The sequence below is a fragment of the Heterocephalus glaber genome, unplaced genomic scaffold (genome assembly GCF_053883595.1).
Source record: "Heterocephalus glaber isolate CG9 unplaced genomic scaffold, H.glaber_assembly_v1.0 deba00000071, whole genome shotgun sequence".
NCBI classification, from domain to species: Eukaryota; Metazoa; Chordata; class Mammalia; order Rodentia; family Bathyergidae; genus Heterocephalus; species Heterocephalus glaber.
This window is the reverse complement of record NW_028258137.1, coordinates 34,855,382-34,878,582: the sequence shown is the minus strand read 5'-3', so window position 1 is coordinate 34,878,582 and position 23,201 is coordinate 34,855,382. Positions and strand designations below refer to the sequence as shown.

Here is a 23,201-nt window from a genome sequence, read left to right as displayed (position 1 = left end):
TGGGAGTGGGGAACATCAGTCTTTCACTTTGGGCTGTGTCCAATGGAAATTTCCAGCAGACAGTAAAGTATGAAATAAACAGAATTTGGTGAGGCTGGAAGGAGGTAGCCTATGGTAGTTACTGGGAAGGAAGATGAGGTGGGACCTAATCCAGAACCAAGTCTAGACACTGAGGTTTCCTTGAGTCTTGACTCTGTTACAGTCACAGGCTCCTACTAGGCTCCTAAGGACATGGGTCAATTCAATTCAATTCAATTCAATTCATTGGCTTTTTTGTTGGGATCCTGTGCAATAAGAGGGCAAGATAGTTTGCATTCACTACCCTGCTAAAAATCCTTCAAAGAGTTCCAGTGCTCTTGGGGTGAAGGTCAGTCTGGCTCTGGCTCCCAGTGCCCTTTTGCATCACACTCCCCACGCCCTGCCTTTTTCAGATCCTTCAACAGCACTTTCCTGTTCCCTTTGGCTGGAGTGCTCTCCTGCATCTCCAACTGCCAGCCATCTTTCCCATCTCATTTTAAAGGTGGCTTCCCACCTCCCGTTACGCAAGATCAGAAATGTTTTTCTGAGCTCACCATGCCTTTAATTAGGAAAGCAATTGTGTAATTAGTTGTTTAAAAATCTACCTTTCTTGCTAGAGGCATGGGCGGCATCTCCTTTGTCCACTGCTTGGTTTCTTGGTAGTTGCTCAGTAACTCAACCACTAATTGTCTGGCTGCACCCAGGGCCAGGCTGGGTATGACAGGCTGAGAGGGTGTGGGGAGGCAGAGGAGATAGGTGGGGGCTGGAGGCATCTGGAAAAATCCCTGGAAGAGGGTGGGCTGTGGCTGGGCTCTACATGAAGGGAAGATTTGGAAGGCAGAGAGGATGAGTGTTTACGTTGGAAAATTCATTTAAAGAGGTGGGAAGAGTCCTAGTTTGGAATCGGGAGAATCTGCGTGTCGGCCCTTTCCCTGGACCTTTAATCTCCCTTCTGTAGAATGAGAGGCTGGTTGATGAAGCACTGGAATTAATAAGTAGCACTGTCACACTACCCTCCTGCCTTGCACATGGCAGGCCTCTCTCTTGCCTGTGAGCTTGGACTCACAGCTTCAGAACTGACACCAACACTCAGTTCTAGGTAGCCAGTAAGAGAGACATGTGAGACAGTAATTGAGACAAGACTGTTTATCTGGCTTGGCTTCCATTCTCATCTCTTGGAGGAAGTCAGGCCCTGACACTGTTTCAGTGAACATGTGACAGGAGGGCTGAGCAAGGTATCTGACCCCTGCTGGTGGGGAAGGAAGCCCTATTGCAGCAGAGTCAGCAGCACCTCAGGCCATCATCAGAAAGGACCTGAAAGTGCTTTAGTCCAGGGTGTCAAACTCAAATGCCTTCAGGGGCCAAGGAGAAAAGTGGCTCAAGGCCATGAAATAGGGAATGGTGAGGAGTGTGGCAAACTGGAAAAAGTGACAGTGCTTATTTTGTCTAAAGGATTCCAAATCTCTCCCCTATCTCTGCTTCTTCTTCTTCTTCCTCCTCATCCTTAATATATGGGCTGAGCAAAAGCAATCTTCAGGATGATGTTTTCTCCTAGACAGCCAGAGTGTGATCTCAGAGTCTTAGTCATTAGTGAATCTAAATCTAGAAGGGAGTGGCTTTCCCTAAGGCCACACTGCGAGCCAGGCCTGGCAATTCCCATCACATTGTTTCCTTCTGGAGGATGTTCAGGAAGCCTGAGAAACAGGATTGGGATGGACTAAGGAAATACAGGAGCGGATTGAAGCTAAAGTTTTCAAAAGATGTCCATTTAATTTTGAGATTATGGCAAGGGAGCAGGTGGCCTGTTTAGGACTACTCTTAGCAATTACTCATGTGACTACTTTTCCATACTCACTGGTTTAAATTCCCCAGATCTTCAGAAGCATGTCACTTTCCATTGGCGAAATTTGTGTCATTAAACACACACACACACACACACACACACACACACACACACCCTACTCCTCCTCCTCAGTATTAATCACCGTCCCCCATAATTAGTACTTAAAATGTCAAAAGAGAAGGAATTAATTAAGGAGAGTATCCAGTGCAGGAACGCATGCTTCAAAGCTCTGGGGCTAATTATAAAAAGCACTTCCTTAAATATTTTGAGCGCTTTTGGGAATCAGAAGCCTCCTATTCTAATTGAAAGATCCTTAACTACACCCCATGTCCTGGCTGGTAGCCAGGCTTGCAGGGCTCAGTGAGGTAGCTCGTGGAAACTCTTTCTTCACCATCCTTAGAAAACCTCCCTCCTAACTGGAATAGGCGGCAACAGAGGTTCAGAAACAGCAGGGATCCCAGGCCACTTTCGAAGGGAAGAACTTTAACCTTTACTGAGGGTCAGGAACTTGAATGTGGCATTGCATCCTGTAAGACAGGTTGCACTCTTATTATATCCACTTTACAGACGTGGAAATTGAGGCGCAGCATGGCTGTGACTTCTTCATCTCAAGCGGCAACTAATTGAGAGAGCATAAGCTTCCACCTCAGGTGTGATCCTTTTTTTTTTTTTGTACCAGGGATCGAACTCGGGACCTTGCACTTGCGAGGCAGGCGCCGGAACCACTGAGCTAAATCCCCGGCCCTTAGGTGTGATTCTTAAGCTTTGCTCTTTCTTGAAATTCTGGAAAAGTATTCCCAGTTCTTGTCTGGACTTCCTACCCCAGTTTTGACAGCTAAGGCGAGAGCCTGGACTCTGGTATGGGAGGCGGAGCTAGGAGAGCCCAGCGCTCCGCCCCGGCTCCCATACCAGCCAATGGAGATGTGTCTCTCCAGGCTTTGGTCCAATCAGATAGGTTTCCCCGCCCCCATTCCCCTCTCTTCTCCGCTCCTCCCCTCTGCTTTTTCCCTTAGGCTCCACCGAGCTTGACGGAGCGGAAAGTCCCTTCAGCCGCCGCTCCGGCAGCTATTGGAGGAAGGTCACGGAGAGACCCAATCAGGGTGCGAGCAAAAAAAAAACGTACCTCGGGCTGCGATTGGTTAGCTCGGTGGTTGGCTCCTCCGCCTCCGTTCCCTCCCTCTCCCCGGCGGCTCGGAGGCGGGGCAGGTGGGGGCGGGCCCAGGTAGCACGTTCGGCTGCGCGGGGTCCGCGCGTCGGAGGTAAATACTAGGGTGGTGGGTGTGGGGTGTCGGGCCAGCCCGGGACGCGGGAGAAGGGCAGGCAGCGACGTCCCACCGCCCGTGGTGGGTGAGTGAGCCGGGCCCGAGCGGTGGGCTGCTAGACCCCTCGGTTGCCCCTCACGGCTCCGGGGCGCCTTGAGCCGTCGCGGCGACCGGAGGGCCTGGGCGCCGGCCCGTTAGTTGCCTCAAACCGCCTGAGCCAGCCGGGCTCGCGGGGTGCTGCGCCCGTGACGTCAGCTCGGCTTCCCCATTCCCGAGCTTTCCTGGGAGGGCTCCTGAGTCCCGAGTCCGGGAGCGTGGTCGCTGCCACCGGGACCCTGGGAGAGACAGGGCTTGAGTGGGAGCAGCACAAGACTCAGTCTCCCTCGTTGCCGCAGGCCATTTATAGATGGGAAAACTGAGGCAGGCACGGATTGGTGGCTGACTCCTGAAGGGTACCGTTGGCACCGAGAGCCCCAGGTTGTAATGTCTCCTGTCTGTGCCATGAGGCGTGTGGATCGCTTGTTTTGGGGGGAATGACTGTGACCCCCATCTAGGAAGAGCAGTTAGGGTTTGGTCTCTCCTTAATGGCGTGTTCTGCTTTTTCTTTCAGTTTCCCCCTTCCCAGGGTGAGGATGGTTTTTACACAACTCAGAGTTCTTCAGCTGAAAGGTGTGCCTGCTTAGACAGTATTCTTTTTTCCTTTCTGTTTTTCGTTTTTATCATCTGTTAATCATCCTTGGGGAAATTGTGAAGTCTTGGAGATGGTGTTCTTGAGTTTGATGTTCACCCGGGTATTTGCGTACCTGCCAGATTTTCCATTCCACTCCTGGGCATTTGCGTGTTTTAGGATGGTTGTCATCTTCTAGTCACCAAGCTTGTGGCCTTGCAGTCTCCCAACCCCTATCATCCCTTCTTCCCCTCCTGTTTTTCCTGGAAAATTGTATCCTTCGCTAAGCTAAGGAGCATTCATACCTTGGTTTTGAATTGGTGCTAATTAGAGATCAGAATAAGATTACTCATTTTGTCATCTTAGGCTCCCAGAGAAAAACCCAGGCCTCAAGAGGCTGTCGATTCAAGTGTTGATTTTCTGCACACCCCCTCATGCCCCAAGTAGGTTGAATGGCCCTAAGAATTTAGCTTGCCACTCCCCACTGGGTAGTGGGTGGATTGATGTAGAACAGTATTAGGAGAAAATGACTTGGTGGAAATTCTTACCAAAGTTCATGTACTCTGAATGTTGATAATACCCACAGCGTTCTCAGGTATTCTGTTGCAAAATTTTAATGTGTTCTTCTGAAGAAAGCTTGTTTTGGGTGGTAACTTTTTTGAGACACTTACAAGACCAGGCCACCTGTTATATAAAACAGAGGACATTGAGCAACAATGATTTCTCTGGTCTGGCATGCCAAAGCTGTGGTTCTGTTTGATTGAAGGAAGTCTTTAATAAAGAACAGAAGAGAAGAGTAATAATCCTATTCATCAAATTATTTTACAGTTTTTTCCTGATTTTCACCCAGTGATCTTAAATTTGTCAGAGGTTTTTACATTGTTTATGCAGAATTTATAAGTGTCATGCATGGTATGGGTTCTAGGAAGCTAGTTTCAAATGAGTCTCAAAACAGCTTAATTTCATAATTGTGAAATTTTCCTTGATCAACAATGAAGTAGTGTGAACAGTGATCATTTATTCAGAGGATAGTGATATTTTAGGCAAAAATCATTACTCCCAACTATTGAGTCTTTTTCTTTTTTTAACCTGGAGGAAGCTTTTGGCAGTTAGGATGTTGAAATGACATTTTGGTTTTCATTGCTATCATTTGAGTTAACTAAGTTTCTGGTCTGGGCCCTGGAAGTACAAAGAAGTGGAAATTGGGGAGTTCACAATTGGGGAGTGGAATGGCTAGATTTAACTCCAGTGAGACAGCAGTGTTCCTTATCCTTCTGACATGAGCATGCTGCTTCAAGAGCACTTTTTAAAAATAAAAACCTTATAAGTCCCACTTGTTTTAGGGATTGTGTACTTGTGAGGAATATTTAAACTGAGTCAGTCTGTTTTCTGGTTCCAGAATTGCTATATTTCTGTTTAGCTGTATAATATAACAACTTGTTCTTTTACTGAGAGATGTTCTTTCTTAAAATGGTAATCATTCTAGCTGTCTAGAAGCATTTGGAAAAAGGCTCACATGTCTTTTTTCTTGAGTGTTTGTGCTGACCTTCCTACCTCTTTTTGCCATTTATAATTTGGGGCATTATTTTAGTATTGTAATTTTTATTCTGATTTAGATAGCTTCCTGTGGTTTTTAGAGCAAGCAGGATATCTCAGGAGATGCCAGGAGTTCTTGAATTACACCTGTCATGAGGTTCTTATGAATGGTATAACCTGATAACTTGAGCATCAAAATGATATTGTATCTTCTAGATAAGTTACCCATTGTCCATTTTATGTAGCTCATGATCATTTGCACATGTGTAACTTGATAATTCTGATCTTTAATATTTTTTGTGTAAGACATATTTCTTGACCCATCTTTCCATTTCATTCATAGAAAATTGATCAATTTGTGCTCTTCAGCCTCATCTTGGTTTAATGGTTTTATTATAAACCATTGTATTATTATAAACCATTACAGTTACATCCTCTTTTAATCTGAATCCAGGCCATCAGTAAGCTCAGATAACCAGATACGCTTTCAGATCCATGTGACACTGAAATGTTCTCTCATCTTCAGTGTCCTCAAAAGAAAGCCTTTCTGTTCAGCATGCTTTTTAAGCTTAAATATTTCAACCCTTTGGTCTCTTCATTCAGTACTTAACAGTAATTATCAAGATATTCATGATCACTCACTATCTAGCCTGAAATAAGATAGTATTTAGATGAGTCATTTGTGATATACTCACCCTCAAAGTGACTCCACCTGCAAATAATAAGAGCATACAAGTAAAAATTTCTCTTTTCACTTCGACCCCTCGCCCACCACACTGTCCTGATTTTCACTTTGACTGTGCTTCTTGTTCTTTGCGTTGTCCTACTGCACTTGTGATCTTTGCTTAATGCGGGGTGGGGGGGGGGACTGGGTGAAATTGGATGATTTATTGAAGGCAGTAATCTGATCTTAAAGGTTCTGTGTTTTTCAGTGTCTAACACTGTACTGAGTGCATCAAAATACTAAACCTATAAACCAGCCTTCCTGATTGGTAAAGAACTCATTTACAATGGGATTTACAACTTTTTCCTTTATATTATCTTGTCAGTTTCCCTGCTTGGTCATCTTGACTTTAACAGTTGTGCGTAGCCCTCTGAAAGAATATTGTTAACAGGCATGGTGGTGCACTCCTGTAATCCCAGCACTTGGAAGGCTGAGGCAGGAGGGTTGCTGCAAGTTTGAGGCCAGCCTGGGCTACAAAGTGAGAGCCTATCCAAAAAAAAAAGTTGACATTATATTCATTCCTACAGTGGGAAAAAATATGTATTAGCATATTTCTATTGTAATACTGGTATTTTGAGAATATTAATCATTAAATTTATCTTTATGTATATCTCTAGGGCCATAAAATTCGCCATTCAACTTTCTCTGTGAGTTGCAAAAGAGAGAATTAATTTTTAATATGATAGCTTCAAACCATTCTTAATGTATTCTTTCTAAAAGAGGAAAGGACACATGCTTTTTATTTTTGAGTAATGCTTTTTAAATATTTTACAACTTTTGCTTTGGCTGCTCTAGTTGTCTAATGTGACCCATCCTATTGACTCTAAGCTCATTCCTGGTTGTTCTATTGCAAGGTAGCAAAGAGTTAGTTCGTGGTTGAAAAATAGTACTTGAAAACTTTTATTTATTGTCATGCACCTTTTTATAAACCAGGTAGTTATATCAGTTTTTCACTGTGGATTGCTGCCCTTAAATAAGCTGGAAAAGCAATTTTGTAATCAAATTCATGTAAAATATAGTGTCCCAGTGGATTACATATCATAATTTAGTTTTGTCAATATTTTATTGCACTTATGGTTTTTATTTTAAATTGTGACATGATTTGTTATGCTAGAGAACCAACAGAGTAGGAATTATTAACATATAAATAATTACTAAGATTCAAAGAAGGTTTTGATTTTAATTTGAAGGTAGCCATTTTTAGAAATTTACAAAAAGAATTTCTTTTGAAAATAGAATTGCTTTATCCTTAAATTTTTTTTTTTTTGCCAGAAAATATAAGTACATTTTAAAAAGAATCAAGACTCTTCTTGGTTCTTGGTCACTGTTTTGGATGTTGCTTTTTGACTAAGCCTTCTGGAAGCAAACAAAATGATATCTCTGCATTATGGGCTCTGTACTTTAATCCTAAAGACTCTTCCAGAATTTATGTATTCCTCCATTGTTACTTTGTTTTTTTGTAAATAAACATATAGGGTTCTCAGAACCGATCAGAAGCATTAAGTTGGAAAGCAACAAGGCTGAAAAGAGAGTGAAATGCATGCTACAGGGAACCACAGAAAATGGCTGATTGCAAGAGAGAACTGTAGACTGTAGATGTATAGAAAGCAGGCACAAGAGTGCAGAAATCATTGTCTAAAGCCTTTTAACAAAGTAACAAAGAGCCTTCCATATTTAGAGTCATACATAACAATTTATATTCCTAATGATAATTCAGGAAAAATAATTTCCTTGTTGAAAAATGCTGGCTTTTAAAATCATTTTAGCAAAAAGAAAGAAAGAAAAAAAAAGACTTCATTTTGGTATCTGAAAGGCACAGAGCCAAATTAAGGTCTCAGCTAATTGTTGAGGCAACCTTTTAAGGGGTTTTGTTTTTGTGGTGCCAAGAGTGAGGTGTCCACAGGTGTCTTATGTAAGTGGCAGATATAAATTGATTGCACTCCAGCTGAAGTAGACAGTGCCCTCAAGTGGAATTGAAGCAAGCAGTGATTAAAAAAAAAAGAAGACAAAAGAGGCTCACTTCGTTGACCTACTTTTGCTTGTGTCCTCGCAAGTTATGACAAAAGTACTTTACTATTGTTGGTCTGAAGGGGTGCCAGACTCTTACCCTGTCTTAGGTGACCCACATGTCTCATTTTGGCTTGCAGAGGATCAGACTTGTAAAAAACTTTACCATGATGGAACACCTCATTACCGAACAATGCTTTCTAAAGGAAATGTGTTGCCAGCTTTTTTGATCATTAAGTTAAATGACTAAACTTGTTTGGTTCTAGATTTAGAGAGGTGAGACAGTGAATAAATATGATAGTGCTATCAGTTGTTGCTCTTAGCCAGATTAATGGAAATGATACCTCCATCTCAAATAAGGATGAAATAAGTACTGTATTTAGAAACCAAATAGCCATATTCTTGTGACAGAGTATACATATAGGCTATTATTTTCAGCAAAATAATTTGTTAAAATAGTGAAGTCCTCAATTTGAATTAACAGCATTGTCTAGTTTTTAACCATCTATTGAAGCAGGCTTGAGAAAGGCTACTTCATTGGGAAAGATTATTATTTTTATAAAAATTTCAAATGAAAATTTGAAGCTGAAAAAGAAATCTTTTGTATATTCATTCCTTGGATACAGTTAAAATTACATTTTATGTTTGATAGAAGCGTCTACAATTCAATATCACTATACTGAAATTGTACGTCTTTGTTATGTAGTCTGAGTTTTGATGCTACAAAATCTTTAATGAGATTATAATATCTGATATTTGTGGTGGTGAGAAATTAAATGATAACTATGATGAATATGATTAGCATTTGCCTAAGAACAAAATGTATAAGATTAAAGAAATGAAATTGAGTCACAAGTAAATGTCCCATTACCAAAATAGATAAATGAATCGTTAGTTTCAGAATGTGGTATATTTTTATTGATAAAAGATGTTCAACTTTTAGTGTGTAAGTTTTTTTTTAAACTATGTTCAGAAATGATAACCTTTTTATTTATAAGATTCATGTGTGTTTTGCTTAAATGCAGCAGCTTATTCATTTAAGTTAGGGAGAATCCATTAAAATTGCTACTTTTGTTGGGGTGGTGGTGCATGCCTGTAATCCCAACATTTGAGAGACTGAGGCAGGAGGATCACTGGGAGTTCAAGGGTGGCCTGGGCTACATAGTGAGTTCAAGGCTAACCTAGACTATACAGTGAGACCTTGTCTCCAAAAAAAAAAAAATTACAATTTTTTAAAGTTTAAAAATGTCAGACTGTGTATATGAGGGTAACCTTTAAAATTTTTGCTAAATCTTGTTTTGTGAATTTCAAAGACTTGGAAACAATCATTTTATTGTCTTTGAAGGTACTTTACAATTGGATTTCCTTAAATATTACAATTGTAGTAGATACAAGTTATATATGTCTTTTATCCTTTTTAGGTATTTTTGGAAATATTTCGTGTGTGTGTGTATTCGTCAACTGAAAATTTTAAAAGCCTTTAAACTTAATTTTAGGTTATATAGAATGAAGTCTAAAGTTTATTTTTTGCTTGTTCACCAGGCATTTTGATTTGCTGTCTTTTTACAGCATGGATACCAAATTGCTAAAAACATACTTTGGGACTGCCAGTCAATTTATCTTTTGCAATTTTACAACAAACTTACTAGTGGTTCATTTTTTGAGCTAATATTCTGAAGTTCCTATCACAATGAGTTCAGGCCTGTGGAGCCAAGAAAAAGTTACTTCACCCTATTGGGAAGAGCGGATTTTTTATTTGCTTCTTCAAGAATGCAGTGTTACAGACAAACAGACACAAAAGCTGCTTAAAGTACCAAAGGGGAGTATAGGACAGTATATCCAAGACCGCTCTGTGGGGCACTCGAGGATTCCTTCTGCCAAAGGCAAGAAAAATCAGATTGGATTAAAAATCCTAGAGCAACCTCATGCAGTTCTCTTTGTTGACGAAAAGGATGTTGTAGAAATAAACGAAAAATTCACAGAGTTACTGTTGGCCATAACCAACTGTGAGGAGAGGCTCAGCCTGTTTAAAAACAGAAGCAGACTAAGTAAAGGTCTCCAGGTAGATGTGGGCTGCCCTGTGAAGGTGCAGCTGAGGTCTGGGGAAGAGAAATTTCCAGGAGTTGTGCGCTTCAGAGGACCCTTATTAGCAGAGAGGACGGTGTCGGGGATATTCTTTGGAGTAGAATTACTGGTAAGTTTGATGAACCATTTAGTGGACCGTACACATGTATGTGTGTTTGTGTCTCTGTATATGTATTCACGTGTATTTTTCCTCTTGAAACAGAAAATAAGTTTTCTTAGAAGTCTTCAGTAATTTTTAATAATCACGATCTTTCATATGTATGTATGTATGTGTGTATGTATGTATGTGGGGCTGGGGATCAAACCCAGGGTCTTCTGCATGCTAGGCACGTGTTCTACCACTGAGCTGTACCTCTAGCCCCAGGATTTACTTTTTAATGATGAATTGAGATGATGTAAGCATTACGCTTGAAAACTGTTAAAAACTGCCTACTGTAGGAACACACAAATAGTTGACATAGTTATTACAGACTTTGTATCTAAGAGATTTTAACATTGCTTATATTAAAAAGTGAACACTAATTATAATTACTTCAGAAATTGTTTATGGTCTTGTGACATTATCATCTACAAGTTTCTCATTTCTAAATGTGTGCTATTAAGTGATGAAAATTTAGATTTAAGATTTAAAAAAAAATAAGTTGTAGTGGTTGAAACTTGCTTATAGTTGTCTCTGATAATACATGTCAAATCAGCTTGGACCCAAGAACTCTGTGAATGTTTCCAAATTTAATATTAATTTTCAAGAACTTAAATGTAAAGTATATTTTGACATTGTTGTGGCTAGAATTTCATGCCCCATTTCCTTCTTGATTTAATTTTATAAGCAGTAAAAATATTGAGGGTTTGCTAGTTATGCCAATTACTAGCTGGACTGCCCGATTAGTAACCAACTTACCTTCCCTAAATCTGTGTCGCCTTACTAACGTGGTGATGATAGTATACAACTTGTAGTGTTTTTGGTTATTGACATGGGATTTAGTGGCTAGCATGTAGTAAGTGCCAAATAATGGAGCTAATGTTGCTGTTAAAGTAAATTTTTCTTTTTATGATAAAAGTAATGTTTGAATCTCAATGGAGAATCCAGCTCAACTTTCTTATTATCTAATTATAATTTGAAATTATCAGGTAATTTTATTCAGCATCATTATCAGGTAATTTTATTTTTTCCTTATGTCTTAAACATCATAAATCCAGCAATAACTGCTAATCATTATATTTCTTACATGTATTATTTAGAATTTTTCCAGAGTAATTTCCCTGAAATCCCTAAGATAGATCCTTTTTCCTGTGGATAATCTTTCTCTATCTTTTTTTTTTTAAAAAAAAAATCTCTCTTAAAAACTAGGAAGAAGGTCGTGGTCAAGGTTTCACTGATGGGGTATATCAAGGGAAACAGCTTTTTCAGTGTGATGAAGATTGTGGAGTATTCGTTGCATTGGACAAGCTAGAAATCATAGAAGATGATGACAATGGACTGGAAAGTGATTATGCAGGTCCAGTGGACACAATGCAGGTTGAACTCCCCCCTTTGGAAATAAACTCCAGAGTTTCTTTGAAGGTTGGAGAAACTATAGAATCTGGAACAGTTATATTCTGTGATGTTTTGCCAGGAAAAGAGAGCTTAGGATATTTTGTTGGTGTGGACATGGTAAGAAATTTTGGATTATGTTTTCATTGTGAATATATGTCTTAGATTTATGGCCAATTTAGGTACAAATTGAATATGTTGAGTATTTAAAATGGACTAATTTGGAGTATTTTAAAGAACAGATTCAAATTTATCTTTGCTAAATGCATATTGAAATGGGATACAAATCTAGATATAGAATTGCATCTACTCTTATTATAACTGACCAATGGCTAAAACAAAACAACAAACAAGCCATCCCCCCAAAAACCCTACTGAACCCAAATATATGATGTCATATTTTTCTTTATTTTGAAAATATTTTTTGTAATACATATTTTTCTTTTTGTAATATTTTACAGAATTTTGCAGGCTGATGATTTTAATGAATAACATAAAAAATCATTTGTAGAAAATACTTCAGTAGAGGAAAGCCACATTGCTTTTGAGGAATAGACAATTAGAGTATTTTCATGGGATATCATTCATTACGACTTTTTTTCTTCTTGTGGTAAAATATGTGTACATAACAAAACATTTACATTTTAACTTTTTTTTTTTGGTACCGGGGATCGAATTCGGGACCTTGTGCTTGCCAGGCCGGCAGTGGAACCACTGAGCTAAATCCTCGGCCCTACATTTTAACTTTTTAAATGTACAGTTCAGTGGCATTAGGTGTATTTTCATTACACCATCACCATTATCCATATCTAGAACATTTTTATCCTAAACTGAAACTCTGTGCTTGTTAAATAAATTCTGCCTACTGTCCCCACACACTGTTAACCACTCTCCTAGAATGTGCTTGTTCTAGGTATCTTACAGAAGTGGAATCATGCAGTATTTGTCCTTTTGTTTACGCCACTCATTTTTAATATTACCTTATAATCATACTTAATAATGGATACATTTCAGCCTGACATGTTGAATTATACCTGTCGCATCAAAAGAACAAGAAGAAAAAGGCTGAGAACATTTTTGTCATAGACCAAAAATATAGGCAAAAGTTTGTTAGGTCTGTAAAGAAAGAGATTCATACTGAATCATTAAATACTGGGATGAGTTAGGAGAGGATATGAGTAATAGAGTTTTGTACTCATGATGGCAATGTTTTTAGTAATCATTTTTATCTATTCAGATATAATTTGAATAGACTGATAGGGTGAAGATGTTCTGACATAAGTTTCTGTTATTTTGTGCTTAAAAATTTTATTTGATACTCATTAGTTGTACTAAACTAACATTTACTGAACTCTTACTATGTGAAGTTAAAACCAGAGTAAAAAACAGGATAGCTAACAATAAAGAACTTCTTTTAAAACTGATTTTCTCTAAGTTTTACTTCAGTCTTTTAGAGGAGAAATTATGGGCCAAGTGGAGGGAAAGTTGGAGAAGGAGATCCACTGATTACTGGGGCTACTCTTCCCTTGCTTCAGTTCTTTTGGCTTGGCCCCAAATTTGGCTGAAGATAATGAGGGCTGACCTCCTTAGATGGCAACCTTGAGACCACCTTGTTTCCCAAGGTGGACTTCTTCTACCTGTGTTTGCTCTGCCAGCTCCTCCCTCTGTCTTGGTCCATTCCCCAGTAGGCTTGTGTAAGCATTGGTTCCAGGCACTTCTAGTGTGCGCCTCAGGAGGAAGGTTCTGGCAGATGCAACTTTCTTCGTATGTTTTGATTTCCAGGACCATTTCTATACATACTAGTACTCAGGGCACTTGTCTTCTGGGCTGTCTATTAATCTAGCTCCATGAACAGCACTAGTCAGTGCTGCATTGGAATATCAATGAATTAAATAGAGAAATCTCTATTTTAGAGAAATTTTTATATATCCATAAAATGACAAAACAATTAAAAATGGCCTTTGAATGGAGAGAAAGGCATATAATAGTTTAAATTGTTTAATTGCTCAGTGAATATAAAGGTGTGATCATCTTTTTGGGGAGATTTCTGGGTAAAATGGTGTATTAGTAATAAATATTCCTATGAAAAATGTCTTTTTAAGCCTCAGATGGGTGTTATTTCATAGACAAATTATTGTCCAGTAAAATATGAAAGACATTTCTGATTCCTTGTTTAGCTATGGGTTTATAATAACTTGATTATTCTTAGTTCTTATATTTTTAAAAACAGAAAAAAAAGCCTAATTACTATGGGAGTTACTTCTAATATCTTCTTTCTCTTAGGCAAAATAGTTAAAATTCAGCATTATAAAATATTTTAGAGGATCCTTTTATGGAAAATATTTTTATATTTACATTTTATTGAGTAGAATTTCAAAGTTTATCCTATTATATGATTTCTAGGATAACCCTATTGGCAACTGGGATGGAAAATTTGATGGAGTACAGCTTTGTAGTTTTGCAAGTGTTGAAAGTACAATTCTCTTGCACATCAATGATATCATCCCAGGTAGGTTTCTTTATGTTTTATGTATTTGTAAGACAGAGTTTCTAATATGTATTTTATTATGAAATCATAAATATGTGCTTCAAGATGCAAGTTTTGAATTTGACTTTTATATTAAAGAATTGTTGTTAAATAGAATATCCTTTTTTATCCCCAAATGAAAACAGTGAAGATTTTTATTTCCAGATGCAAGTGAAGGGTGACATTTATACATTATTTTCACTTTTTCATCACTTTATTCTAAGGAAGACCCCTTTCTGATAATTAGAAGCTTCAGAAAATATAATAAACTGCTAACTGTTGGAGTAAGACCTTGGGTTTAAACCAGAAGCCTTTAAGCAGCAAATGGTCATCTTATCTAATTTAATCTGTTGTGGAGAGGATTCTTGAAAGTTGCTTCTGGTTGTTCTCAGATTATTCAACTTTCTGTCTTAAAAAATCCTAAGCATCTTTCATTTTGTCTCAAATACAAAACATCTAATGGCTACTATTAGGTAATTGACAGGTTCCTGGAGATAGCAACATCAACAATGCCATCCCGGGCTGTTCGTAGAAATCTCAGTAATAGGCTGGGGCAGTACAGGTCACAGAGGCAGAGAGGCTGATGCTTATTGCACATTCTGCCCTTAGGAATAAAATGTCCAAAGCCTGCAGGTAGACTGTAGCCAGGAATGTGCCAGGAACTGAATTAGATGACCCGTGCTCTTTCACACTCCTGATAATCTTATAAAGTAGATCTTTATAATCCCCAATTTGCTGATTTAAAAAAACAACAGACAAACAAACAACTGGGGCTCCAATAGGACGAAGAATACCTTGGTTCAGAGTAAGTGGTAGAGCCAGAATTCAAATCCAGACCTGATTATCAAGCTGTGCTCTGTTCAGTACCCACTACCCCCACCCACAACTTCTGTGTATTCTCACTGTGTGAGGACCTGCATAGAAAACCATATTTCTTGGTCTCACGTCCTGTTTCCATGGAGATGTATTTTGTCTCTAATTCTATAAAAGCTGAATTTTTACTGTAGCAAGGATCAAAACAGAACAGGCCAGCTAAATTTTTTATTTTTCCTTCTAGTGTTTTTCAATTGTTGTTCATTTTGACACAGAACACTTTTCAGTTTTCTAAGGTCTTTTCAAGTCCTCAGTTTCTTGTTTGGTAAAAATGAAAGGGCTAATATTAGATGAACCTTCAGGTTCCTTCTAGTCCACACTGTGTGCCTTTCCTGTTTCCCTGTGGGTGAGGCAAGTCATAAACGTGTGTTTTACAGCTTTCTCCTTAGCTTTTAGCTTTGCAGGAAGAGTAGATTAATTTAGGAGAAGGTATGAGATTCAAATGATAGCCTTATTTCAATTTTGCTTTGGAAAAATCTGACATCCTTTGCTTTTCTTGATTCTTTAAAATCAGTTTTTAATCTTACAAATTGAATTGCTAATAATTTCTTTGTTTACCTTTGGAAACAAATGGTTTATATTCGGGGAAAGCATGTGTGTGCTTCATACTTTGTTTAGTGATATTTAATTTACTTTTTCATTTCTGTTTATGGGGATAACACAACTTAATGATATTATGGATTAAAATTGTTTTCAATGTTATAATGAATACTTACTGTTTAAAAAAACAGTACTATAAATTGAGCATGGTGGCACATACCTGTAATCCCAGCACTTGGGAGACTGAGACTGGAGGATTGTTGCGAGTTTGAGGCCAGCCTGTGTTTCATAGTGAGTTCAAGGCCAGCCTGGACTAATAGTGACACCTTGTCTCAAATGATCCCCCTCTAAAAAAAAAACCTATGAAAGGTTGTTGGTTGAGATATTGTTAAGCCCCTAGTAAGGTTTCTTCTAGATGTTGGGGATATAGTACAAAGCAAAACAGTGAACTGGGGTGGTCTGATGAGGTAGGTGAGAGCGAGTGGGTTTCAGATAGAATTTAAAAAGCTGTTTGATATGGTGGTGTACACCTGTAATCCCTGCACTTGGGAGGCTGAGCTAGGAGAATTGCTGTGAGTTTGAGGCCAGCCTGAACTATGTAGTGAGTTCAAGGCCATCCTGAACTATATTAGCGAGACTGTCTCAAAAAACCAAAAACAAAGCCCCCCCAAACAAACTCCATACACAAAACAAAAAAGTAACAATTCTGAGCAGATAGTTTGGGTGTGGGGCTTGAGGAATCCAGGATTACTCCAAAGTTTGGACTAAGCAGCTGGAAGGCTGTGGGGAAGTTTATTGATGTGGGAGAGAGCAGGAAGAGCACGAGTGTGTGTGTGTCAGGAGTAGGAGGGTGGTGCAGAAAGTTGGTGTTTTGGTTTTGGATTTATTAGGGCTGAGATGCCTTATTAAACAATTTCATTTGATATTATAAGCATACTTTTTAAATTCTTAAAATGTGTAATAGTGCAGAAACTTTATATTTAAGAAATTTTAAGATGTGGAATATATTTACAAAAGGGTATAAAAAACATATCAAGAGTAATAATGAACACTCATGTAACTTTTCCATCCAGGTTAAGAAACAGAACATTGTAGGTATGTTAGAAACTCTAGATGCACCTTTCCTTCATGATTGCAATATCTCCCAGGACTAAGCACTAATTTGATTGTTTTTATTCGCAATTTCCTTGATTCCTTTATAGTTTTACAATATCTCTATGCCTAAATAATATAGTTTAGTTAAGCTTGTTTTTGAACTTAATATAAATAGAAACATATTGACTTCTTTAATTACTTGTGTCATTTACTTAAAATGTATATTGAGATTCTTTTCTATGGAAAAAAGGGTTGATAGTTCATTTGGTGTCACAGCTTCGTAGTCGACTTCATTTTGTGAATACCTCACAGTTTAGTGACCCATTCTAGTGTTTGGGCTTTGGGTTATTTCCATATCTTCTTCAATATTTGGTACTAATTAAAAGTTTTCCCAGTCTGATGGTTAAGAAATGGTATCTCAAGGTAGTTTTAATTTGTAGTTCCCTGATTACAAGTAGGGTTGAACTGCTTCTTTTTTGGTATTGGGTATCGAACTCAGGACCTTGTGCTTGTGAGGCAGGCACAGTACCACTGAGCTAAATCCCTGGCCTGCTTTTCATATGTTTATGGAACATTTGTGTCTTCTATTAAATACTGTACCTGTTTGTGTGTTCTGCTTATTTTTCTGCTGTTATTGATTTATGATTACTCTTATTTTAAAAATTTTCATAAAATTTTTATTAGAAAATTTCAGACATATAGCATTTTTTACAGCGTGTACTTTTCCATTGTATGGAAAACAATTCTATAATTTATTTAACCAGCTTTCTTTTGGTAGATATTTGTGTTGTTTCAAACTTTAAACTATTCTACACCACAGTGCTACTGTGACTTTATATGTACAATGTATTTCCCACATGTGCTAGCATGTAACTTCCTAGAAGTGAGGAAAGGGTTTATGATGAAAGGGTGATTACATCTGTAGTGTTATAGATACTGTTGATTGCTTTCAGTTATGTATATGGCAATTATTTATAATAGCAGAATTCAAGGATAACTTTTTTTCATAGGTTTACCGTGAGAGTATATTATTAAATTTTTTTCCAATCTGGAAGGTGAAAAGTTATTCCAGTATGGTTTTAAGTTACATAGTTGAACATCTTTTCATATGATTAAGGGCAATTTGTAATTCTCTTTGTGTTCATATCTGTTGTCAGTATTTAAATTGGATTTTTTATCACGTTTCTTTTTTATACAATATTGTGGTAAACTCTTGTGATATGAGGTGTAATATTCCCTTTCTCCACCCTGTTTACCATTTGTCTTTGAAAAAAAATTATTTACCTGGTGAACCTCTTTTTGTTTTTATGTAACAAGATTTACCATTTTAACCCATTTTTAAGTGTACAGTTCAGTAGTATAAAGTGCATTTACTATGTTGAGCAACCATCAACACTATATTGCCAGACTGTTTTTATCCTCTCAAACAGAAACTTTATACCTATTAATTCCCATTCCTTCTTCCCTCTAGCCTCTGGTAACTTCTGTTTTCTACTTTTTGTCTTTATGAATTTGCCTATTCTAGGTATCTCATATAAGTGGAGTCATACAATATTTGTTCTTTATACCTGGCACAGTCTTCTTCTAGCACAGTTTCTTTTGACTTTGCTTTAGATGTTTTTTTTTGCCATGCAGGATTCTAAATTTTTTACACAGTTAAATTTATCAATTGTGTTTTAGATACCAGATTTTGAGTTACTCCAAGGTTATAAGAAATTTCTGTTTTTTCTTCTATTATTGAGAACTATTTCACATAACTTAAAATTTGCTTAAAGTTTATATTTCGAACTATTTTAGTATATTTACAGATATGAGAAGTCATATGTTCAGTTTTAGAATACTTGTATCACCTTTAAAGAAACTGTATTTTTGCTATTACTGCCCCCTTTCCTCGTTAATTTTAAATAGCCACCATTCTGACTTCTTGTTTCTGTCTCGGTGAGCTAGAGATTTTCTCTCTATATTCTATTTAGAGAAGTTTATGATATATCTAGGATTTTTTTTCATATTTATCTTGCTTGGAGTTTTGCTTAAGTTTTTTTTTTTCAAGACAGGGTCTTGCTGTGTAGCCCAGGTTGATCTCGAACCCTCAAACTCATGGCAATCCTCCTCCCTAAGATTCCTGAGTGCTGGGATTACAGGCATGCGCCACCATACCCAGCTTGCTAAACTTTTTGAATTTGAAATTTTAGCAGTTATTTAGGCAAATGCTTTTTCTATCCCATTTTGCCTTGTGACTTTAATTGGCTATCCCTTAGAATTTTTAATGTCCCTCAAGCCCTTGGGGTTCTGTTATTTTTTTCTCTCTGTTAAGATGATTTCTATTGTATCTTCAACCTTGCAGACTTTTCTTTCTTTTATCCTCATTTTGCTGTGACATCTGTCTAAGATCTGGGTACTTTAAAAAGAAAAGAGCTTTATTTTGCTTACAATTTTACAAGGGGAAATCCAAGATTGGGTATCCTCGTTGGTTTGGCCTCTGTTGAGAGCCTCATACTGGGAGAGCATGTCAGAGGCAGAGATTGCCGGTGAGACAGGAAGCCAGAGCATTAGGAGGGGCTGCTCTTGCTCTTTTATAGTACGTTGCTGTGGTGAGAACACTCTTGAGACCAGCATAAATACTTTTCCAGCTGATGCTCCCAGTGACCTAATTGCTTTCCACTAGGCCCTACCTTCTGAAGGCTCTACCACCTTGTACTGTTGTACCTGGTACCAAGCTTGCAGCACGTGAACTTTTGGGGGACACACAGAAACCATATTCAAACCCCATAGTGCCATTGTTATAGTCAGCAGGATTTGACAAGGGAATACATTAAATACAGGACACGTAGTTCATAGAATTATTTTATAATTACCCAAATAGTCAAATGCAAAGGAGTGCAGGAGAGAATAACCACACACTAGAGGCCCAAAGGATCCAGCTGAGGGTCTGGATCCCAGCAATTTCCTATACAAGTCCAGCTAAAGGCTTAGAGTCCAAGGCAGTGTCCTCCACGAGTCCATCCAGTGGCCTAGAGCCACAGGAGTGTCTCATGCTTGCCCGTATTGAGGATCTGCACCTGGAGGGCTCAAAGGCCAGTGGTGGAAGCCAGAAAACTTATGCCAGTGAGATTAAGGATTTGTGCCACCAAGCTGAGGGATCCATATTGGAGCCAGGAAGTGATGCTCACCAGAGCTCCCCTGATGAAAACAACAGTCATTCCCAGTGACAGCGAGGTCCTGAGCTCCTCTTCCGATGAGAACAGCCTAGTTTGCATCAGGAAAACCATCTGCAGCAAGTTTCTCCTAGAAAATCAACAGACCAAGATCTTCCCCTCCAGTTCTCTTTTTATGGCTATTGCTAACAATCTTCAGGTGGATCCTCCACACCCAGACCACACTGATTCAGTTCAGCTGGGCATTACAAGTTGCCCATTAGTCAACCCACCACAGACATCCAATGAATTATTTTTTCAGGTACTATATTTTAATGTTTTACAAAGCAGTTTTTTTTTTTAACACTGTCTGCTTCTTTTGTTTGTTTAAATAATTTTTATTTCTTTGATTTCTTCTTTACTATATTACTTCTTTACTGTAATATATTACAGATTTTCCTTTACCTCTGAGAATATAGTTATAATTGCTACTTAAAAAATACCTATTAATTCTCAAATCTTTATTGTCTATGGATTGATAGCTATTGTGATTTTTTTCCTTTTGAGAGTAGACCACAGTTTGTTTATTTTTCTTTTATATGTGGAACAATTCTGGACTATATCTTTGTGTTGTTCCTTTGGGTCCTCTCATAACCTGCTGCTTTTTTTCATTCACTATTGCCTGCATATAGTTTTGTTTGTTTTTTTTTTTTGGTCAAAGTTTCTATCCATCATCTGTAGGAGAAATAGTCTGGTAGGAACTCACTCTATCCTAATAGTTATATTTTAAATCCTATACATTTTTGGATATAGAGACATTTATACAAGTAAAAATTTTCCTGAGAAGGTATGTGACATTTATGATTAGGTTTTATTTTTACCATCTTTTATTATTTGAAAATGTATTACTTTTATTTGTAACAATTTTATTTTTCTCATGGTTCTGAGGATTGAACCGATGACCTCAGGCATTCTAGGCAAGTGCTGTACCACTGAGGCAAGTCCCCAGCCCATACCATTTAATTTATAAAGTTTTTGTTCCTTCCCTCCCCTCCGGTCACATCCTCTCCCTGCCTCCTTTTTTTCCCTCCCTCTCTCCTTCCCTCCCTTCCTTCCATCTGAATTAGCACAAAACCTTCATAAGAAAGTCCTTTCAGATTGGAGCCTATAGTTCTTAACCTGGAGTGATTTTGTCCCCAGGATACATTTGGCAGTGTTTTGTTTGTCACACTGAGGTGGGGGACACTATTGGTATCTACTCGTTAGGGACCAGAGATACTTCTAAAGATCCTACAGGTCAGCTCTACAGCAGGACACAACAACAAATTATCTGGTACAAAATGTCAGTGGAGCGAAGTTGAGAATCCTGTTTCAAAAACATTGTGATAGTTACGCTAATTTTGTAACGTTAACTTGCTAACTGCCTAAGGGATTTCCTTGTAAGAATTTTATCTTTCATGGTATGTGTATTCTTGCAGGGGTAACCAATTCTGGCTAAGGATGTTTTGTGAGAATCACAAAGTTAATTTTAATTTCACTTCACTTACCAAATCAAATAACGGTGGGTTTCCTATTTAATTTTTTTTTTTTTTTGGTGATGTAGTGGGGAGGGTGTTCAAAGGATACTTTTGAAAGCTCAAAACCTTATGCATTTTAGATTGAGTTTATCCCTTTTACCTACGTTAGTTGCGTTTATTAGAACTTTACATTTTAAAACTACATATAATTTATTACATTATTGTATTGAGCAAGTTGGGTGACTGGAGAAATCATGGTTAGTCTTATCATTAAAGAAAGAAAGAAATACCTGAAGTATAAAGTTGGCTTATGTATAATTGATTGTGTTTTTCTTGGTTTGTTGTAGAATAAAGATTAGAAGTGTTTTTTTCCCCCACTCTACAGCTGTATTTCTTACTGAGTATGTTTTCCACTTCTCAATTTGGTTTGAAATGTAAATTATCTTGGGTTCTGCAGTAGCACTTAAAAAGAAAAAAAAGAAAAAAGCTACCATTTCTGTTTTTCCTGTGATAGAAATGAATATAACCTGACAAAGAATTTTTCTTTAACATTATTTATCTTAAAGACATGTACAATTATATTTTATTTAAATATTGGTAAGAATTAAAATAATAAAAATTCATGACATGATGCTGGGGAGTCATTTGTCAGGCACTGTGGTTTTCTAGATCAGTCATTGTCATCGACATCATTGCTGGTTGAGAGCAGAGATGAGAAAGGGAAAGAATGCTTTTTGTTTCTTTCTTTTAAAGCTTGGCATTCATAAACCCTGAATAGGAGCTAATTAAGAATGATACCAGCTTTTATAACATAATGCATAAATTACACTTATTTGCCAACAAAATAAAGCTTGCAAACAGACTTTAAAAACTAAAGTTGTTTAAACAAAAATTAATTTAGTTTATTTGAATGAATCTTCATCTCTATTTCATGTCATCATCAACATTCTTTTCTTGAGGGGGAAAAAAGAGTCATAGTGTCTCCTTTAATTGCTTAATTTCTTTTTCTTGCCCAATTACCCTCATTTGTGGGACAAAATTAATATTTCCAGCATCTAAGAAAGATTCTTTTTGGAGCATTTGAACAGCTGATGAGATTAGGAAAGAATTCTTCCCAGTCAATTCCTTGTTACTATTGGCTTCTGGCTACTTTAGACTGGAAGATGCAGAAATCTTAGACCTGCTATAAAAATTTTTCTCTTTTCATTGCTATTGGAAACGCTGACACATGTAACAGGACATTATGTTCAGGTTCTTGAGGTTGTGATGAAGCATATCAATTAGTAACATCCCTAAATTACATGCTTCTGCTTTTCCAGTTCAGTCTGTGTCTTCTAGTTGTGGGGGTTAGAGTGTAATGTTGTTTATTTTTTTATTTTAGATTATGCAGTACATCCAGTTGCACAGAACTTTAAAAAGATATCTAGTGAGAACTTTTTCTACTGACATTGGTCCCAATTTTCTCATTTTGTTTTGTATGCTTGGGCAGTTTTTTCTTTTTTTATTCAAAATGTGCTTGTCTTTACCCTTTAAGAACCACCTTCTTGAAAAATATTGAACCGCTTTCTTGAGATAGAATTGGCATACAATGGGCTGCGCAGATTTAAAGTGTGCTGTTTCCTAAGTTTTGAGATACATGTGCACCCATGAGACCATCAAGATAGTGACCATATGGTTACCCCCAAAGTATGTCATTTGGGATTGGTCCCTTTGTCTCTCTGCCACCCTCACCCCAACTCAGGCAACAAGTGATCATCTTTCTGTCATTATACATTTATTTACATTTTTCAACATTTTGTATAAGTGTACTTTTTTTTAGCCGGGGGGGGGGTTGGATTATTT

At 37.6% G+C, this 23,201-nt stretch overlaps 1 protein-coding gene across 17 annotated transcripts in view; it reads left to right on the top strand.

Annotated features, from left to right (window-relative positions):
* The first annotated feature begins 3,012 nt into the window (after window positions 1-3,012).
* The window catches only part of Cyld (CYLD lysine 63 deubiquitinase), a 61,200-nt gene continuing 41,011 nt past the window's right edge, over window positions 3,013-23,201 (top strand). For 2 of the 17 annotated variants that reach the window (XM_087206696.1, XM_087206693.1), the window contains exons 1-4: window positions 3,033-3,120; window positions 9,600-10,251; window positions 11,491-11,793; window positions 14,077-14,182. In XM_087206696.1, coding sequence (XP_087062822.1) covers window positions 9,748-10,251; window positions 11,491-11,793; window positions 14,077-14,182 — 913 coding nt within the window. In that variant the 5' untranslated portion in view covers window positions 3,033-3,120; window positions 9,600-9,747. The other 15 variants (XM_087206714.1, XM_021260927.2, XM_087206697.1 and 12 more) reach the window with 14 other exon arrangements.